Source organism: Buceros rhinoceros, unplaced genomic scaffold, assembly GCF_000710305.1.
Source record: "Buceros rhinoceros silvestris isolate BGI_N320 unplaced genomic scaffold, ASM71030v1 scaffold10824, whole genome shotgun sequence".
Classification (NCBI taxonomy): domain Eukaryota; kingdom Metazoa; phylum Chordata; class Aves; order Bucerotiformes; family Bucerotidae; genus Buceros; species Buceros rhinoceros.
In genome coordinates, this window is record NW_010407682.1 from 8,188 (window position 1) to 13,845 (window position 5,658).

The 5,658-nt window shown below is 42.4% G+C and overlaps 1 protein-coding gene across 1 annotated transcript in view; it reads left to right on the forward strand.

The window, feature by feature from the left end:
* The window catches only part of LOC104492080 (glutamate decarboxylase 2-like), a gene marked incomplete at its 5' end in the record, with an annotated part of 36,769 nt that overhangs the window by 7,115 nt on the left and 23,996 nt on the right, over positions 1-5,658 (forward strand). Inside the window, 1 exon segment of the mRNA XM_010134582.1 lies at positions 3,038-3,153. Within this exon segment, the coding sequence (XP_010132884.1) occupies positions 3,038-3,153 (116 nt within the window).

The following is a 5,658-nucleotide window of genomic DNA, read 5'->3' on the forward strand; positions in this document are numbered from 1 at the left end:
AGTGTTTGGACTGTTGAGCAAAGGAAAGGCCTCATTGATAACAGCCTAGGATGTTCAGCTCTCCAAGGGCGTGAAGGGTAAAGTTCATGTTGTGGAGAAGATCAGGCATGGCTTATCTTCAACTTCTCACATCTGGCTGCACATGTGAGAAGTGGTGCAGGAGTTTGTCCTGGGCCTTTCCACAGAGGTGGAGAAAAAGATAAGAAGAATTTGCATTACTTCTTTTTCAGTCCTTATTTTAAAAACACAGAGAGCCAAAGCACTGACAGCTTTTACTGTAGTCCTTAGAGGTCCCAACCAAAACCATGGCCTCCATCACACAATGCAGCATGTAAAGGCATATCACAAGCCCAGGACCTAAGCCAAAGCTTTTGGAAACGGGACAGTCCCTGGTCTGACTCAGTACAGCTGGTCTTCAGTTCCTCACCTTGTGTGCTTGAGCTGCAATAGCCCTGCCAGGCTGGTCAGGGATCTGAGAGGGGAAAGAAGAGCAATAGCAATGCTGCTCAGCCAGAGGTTGTGAGCAGAGACTGGGCACAGGGGTAGGTGGGGTGAAAGACTCAGTGCATGCACCAGATCTGCCCAGGTCTGGCAAACCGTACTTGAGGTAGTGTGAGTCAAGAAAGACGTATGCCTCAGGAGGAACCGCCGTCCCTCCCGGGTCTGCAACAGGACCCTGCCTGACCTGGGGGCCAGGGTGTTGCTAGCGTGTCAGATGCATGAGCTCACTTAATCTAGCTGAAACCTGCCTGGTGACAGGTTCTCTGGCAGGTGTGTATCTGTGCTGGCTGTTTGCAATGCTGCCCCTTCTTCTTTTCTTTTTCTGCAATTTCCAATTTGTGCAAAGTGCATCTTTCTAATTCGCTCTCTTAAGGCAGCAATGCTCAGTGTGCAGGTTCTGCTTTTTTAGTCAGTAATCAGAATCATCTCTGTGCTGTCTTCTCTTTTGAAACTGTCACAGCTTCAGCTGAAGACCTCATTGTTGCAAAGAAAAGGATCTCACTCTCTGCATTCTCCGGAATGAAACATACAGGATCAATACATGCAAAGCATGAAGGCCTGATTAGGATTTCCAAATTCTGTAGGTGTGTTTTGTTGCCTGCAATTAACTGTGAGTGTAAACACAGCTGCAAAATTAAAGGCAGAATGCGGGCTTATTAATAAGATGAAGGTTGAATGGCTAGGTAATAAATAATAATAGGAAAGCCTGGTACTGAAGAAACTTAACATTTCAGTCTTGATTCTTTTGACACTGAGCCAATGACTTTGGACAAGATAGGCCAAATTTCTTCAACTTGGTCACCTTAGTTCAGTCACCTAAATAATCAACAGCAGCCATTACATCACATCTGCATTTTTTAGGGACAGATACCCAAGCACTTCCTCTTAATCTATTTCTTGTTTTGTTGTTTGTGAAAAGAGTTGTAGAAATAGGTTCATACCTTTCAAAATAGTTACCAGGAGAAGAAAAAACCCAATCTCTACTAATCCCCATGCCAGTGATGCCATGGTATTTTCCCGTGGATTCATAGAAGGGTCAGTGAGGTCAGGGAAAACCCAGAGCAGGGGCAGCCTCACTACAAGAGCAGAGCTAGGACACTGATTAGAAATGAAGAGTACAGTTTCTGGGTATGTATATCTCCAGCGGTATAAATACATACCTTAAATAAGTCAAAACAATGTTACATTTGCCATCATGTACACCCTGCTGGTCACTGCTTTCAGCGGAGATACTTTGATCTGCTTAAAGGGTAGATTTTCATCTTACCTCATTTTCGCTGTCTAAGCATGGGTGTCTGTCTACCCTGGACTCATTAAAGTAGCTCCATGTACTCAAGGGAGAGGGGTGGGTGAACCTGCAGGGCAAGTCTTCTCATGTACCACAAAGAACTACCTTAGAATGAGCTGAACCATCTTCTGGAAGTGCACGTCTTGTGCTCTTCACTCCATTTTTAGATGGATGAAAGTTGTGTTAGTTGAACTCTACCTTGGCTGCACTCTGATCTGTTCATTTAAAGGGCTAAACCCGTGATCAATATACACCTTTGCTTTATATAAATACATGTGCATTAATATCAATATACAATCAATCTGTGTGTGTATATATATATATATAAGGAGAGAGCATATATACAGGATAAAACTGATGGATTTTATGTATACATGTCTCTCTGTGTGTTTGTGTGCATACATGTGTAAAAGTACACAGACTCCGCCTCAGGTTCTGTATTATATTCCCATAGTGCTTATGCAGCATTAATGTATAACCAAACATTGCTCCACTGTAGACACAGAGGCTCAGTTCGTAAATATCTCAGAAAGGAAAAACAAAGTGCTTATTTTCAACTGAAATATGGGGACGGAATACTGGCAGAACTCTCATCTGATACCCTTCTTAAAGTGGGTAAAACATCCATGTTGAAATGGGCATTGTAAGTCAATGTACGCCAGTGATTTTAAGGCTAGTGTTAGAGACATCTAATCTTTTGCTCTCGCTCCTATCAGAAGACAAATAAAAAGAAAAATATGTGTTAGAATGACCCTTTTTCCTTCCTATTCCCTCCCTCCAATCCAGGTATCCAGAAGATAGTGTCTGTTGGGACTCACTGTGTGTGTGTCTTCAGATGTGGGAAATGAAATGACACCCTGAGTTGGGAGGGGAAGCACAGTTTAGGTTGCAATCGGAAGCTCCATAGGAAGTTGTCTTGTGGTGGTGTCTGCTTGGGAGGTGGGGAGTATGTGTGGATGGCATATGGAAAGACAAGATTGGGGACTAAAGGAGAAATGGTAGCAAAAATTAGTATGAAAGGAAGCCCCGATAATTTTTTGCAGTAATAGTCTTTGTGTAAGTTGGGTGTAGTAGGTCCTGTTATTGCACAATCCAGCTGTGAGGAGCATCAGGAAGAAGAATCCATTCTGCCTCATGGCAGAAACATTAACATTTAGAGTTAGAAAACCTGTAGCAAGGTTTGTTATTTGTTCTGCAATGATATTACAATGCATAGAAAAAGTAACAGTATATTACTGTGGACTCCAGGTGGTGCCATATCTAACATGTATGCTATGTTGATTGCACGTTTCAAGATGTTCCCAGAAGTTAAAGAAAAAGGAATGGCAGCTATTCCCAGACTGGTTGCCTTCACATCAGAACATGTATGTGTTTCATTTTTTTTCCTATCTGTTACATCTGCTTGTATGAATTTTTGATGAAGAAAATAGTTGAATGGGAATTTGTAGCAAACTGTCTTCATTTCTGTTATTCCTTCACTGGGAATTAAAAAATGAGAAGGGGCTACCTTTTGATACATAGAGGGATGAGCTGTGTGGTTGTCTGTGGCTGAAACCCAGGGAGAGAAGGCCCTATAACCCACTGCCATTTTTTTTTTGCTCTCACTCGTGTCTGTAGAAATGTCAGTGTGAATGGTAAGGACCACGTGAAATGATGAGAGCTCATCATGGGGCTTCAGCACTTTCTGTCAGGAATATCTTTTGTTCAGGTCACTCTGAAGGAACAGAAAATCACTTTGAGTCAAAATGTTTCTCGCTGAAACGGCTCCTGTTATTTAATGAGAGGGTGATAACATACATGAAGGCAGTAGCATGGAAATGCTCTCTGTGTGTACAGAAGAGCAGCTGCGGTATGCAGTGGGGAACTGGGCTTTGCTGTGGGTTTCTGCCTGTGAGCAAAAGCTTCAGTACACGGGGGCTTGTCACAGGCACCGACGGGATCTGGCAGTGTCAGAGGTGAGGGGAGGGGGGCACAGGAGAAATCCGAGTGGTCCTCATGGGAGAAACACAGAGTTTTTTGCTCTTTGAACGACCATACAGAAATCGTATTTCTGTCTGTATTGGAGGGGTTGTTTCAGCTTTATGGCCATTTAAAATTCCTTGCAGCTTATAGTGGAGGATGCATGTGCAGGAGGGATGGGAAGGGTTATACCCAGGAAGGTCTGTGAGCTCTCTCTGGACTTCATGCTCCCCTTCTAAATTTCTCCCCAGCTGTGTGGGCTCAGCCAGAAAGGACTCTTTCATGGCTGAAGCTCAGCAGGATATTGTCTGTGTTAGGTAAAAACACCCTCCTCGCTGTCTTTTTGACTTACCAGAAAATGTGTTTCCATTCTGTGCAAGGGTAAAGAGCAGTGTCCTAAAAATGGTTGAGAAATGTCTAGGAGGAAATCCCCCTGAGGCTGCCTTTCATGACAATAGGATGAGATGCAATACACAACTGGGGGCTCCGTGTTGCAGAATAATTGTCCCCAAAGCAGTCAAAGAGAAGGATATCTGCAAATGAGTAGCAGCTCTCCAAAGCTGGCTGTACATCTAGAGATGCATTATTCATATGGAAGTTACAGACCTAATAAGTCTTGCAAATAAGGTTCAGCATGATTATTTAAAATAAGAAATCCTATTAATCATTAGGGAATTTCATGGTACTCATAGCGATAGAATGTTAAACAATGAACCCAATTGTGCTATCTGTCTCAAAATAATGAAATGAGCTTTAATAATTGTGTTTGCATGCCAGAGAAGAAGCAGTTCCCTCAGCAAATTAAACATTCCAAAATCAAATATACTAGGGAATCCACAGAACAGCATCTGAAATCTGTTACATTTTAAAAGTATCTTGAAATTGCAGTTTTGTCTCTTCCTCAATCACATTTTTGTAAAGCATGTAATGGCACATCTTCTAGGAAAGTTAAGAAACCAGCTATGTGAAGACAGGACCCTTTAACCCTTAATTGACCAAATTATATGGGATCAGGGTTTAACCCTCAAAATAACAGAGGCTGTTACAGGAATTGCAGATGCTTAGAAGGACAATCCCTTTTTCAGATAGGAAATGTTATGCAGAACCTGAACAGACACTGAGGTATATGAAAGTCATTCGTCTCATTTGTCACATTATGCTGATCTTCTGCTTACTTTTAGACTCCCCAGACTGATTCTGGTTTCTCTCTGCCACAGTTGGATACTTTTGTAAGGTGATGGCTGTGGAACAAGCAGACTATAAGCAGATACTATCAATTTCCTGTGCTGTGAATGTGTAACATGATAGTAAACAAAGCTTAGAGTTATTGTATGTGTTTAAAAACATGGAGATTTTTGTTTCAAAATTTTCAGTCAGAAGCAAAGATTCCAATATCAGCAATTCTCAGACAAGAATTTCATCATCGCAGACCAGACTGTGTTTTCATTTCTACCATTCCAGAGCTTCCATTACTATAAATGAATGAAGTTATGTCACAGTTGCCACCAATATTACTGTAACCAGAGTCTGGCCTCGGTCTGATGCTGTGACAGGTTCTGCTGTCCGTGGTGGAGAAAGGAAGGGAGCAGTAATTCAGAGCTCCTAAGTAATTCCCTTCCTAATTCAGGAGTCCATCATGTTCCTAAATTAGGACTCTCAGTCTCGGCACAACCAGAGAAGAGTTTTCTGGGGAAAATCTTGGAGCATCCAAGTTAGGAGCCTAAATAGTCCTCAGTTTGGGTGTTCTAAATCACTTTTGAGAGGAGTTCACCTACTTTTGTGCAGTCACCATACAGAGAGATGAGCCTCCTGACATACGCAACCTACATTAGATGCCTGAAATAGGTTATCATCTGGCTATTCCAACTACGCATGTTCCCGGTGGGCAGATCTTCCCTGAGCTGTTCAGC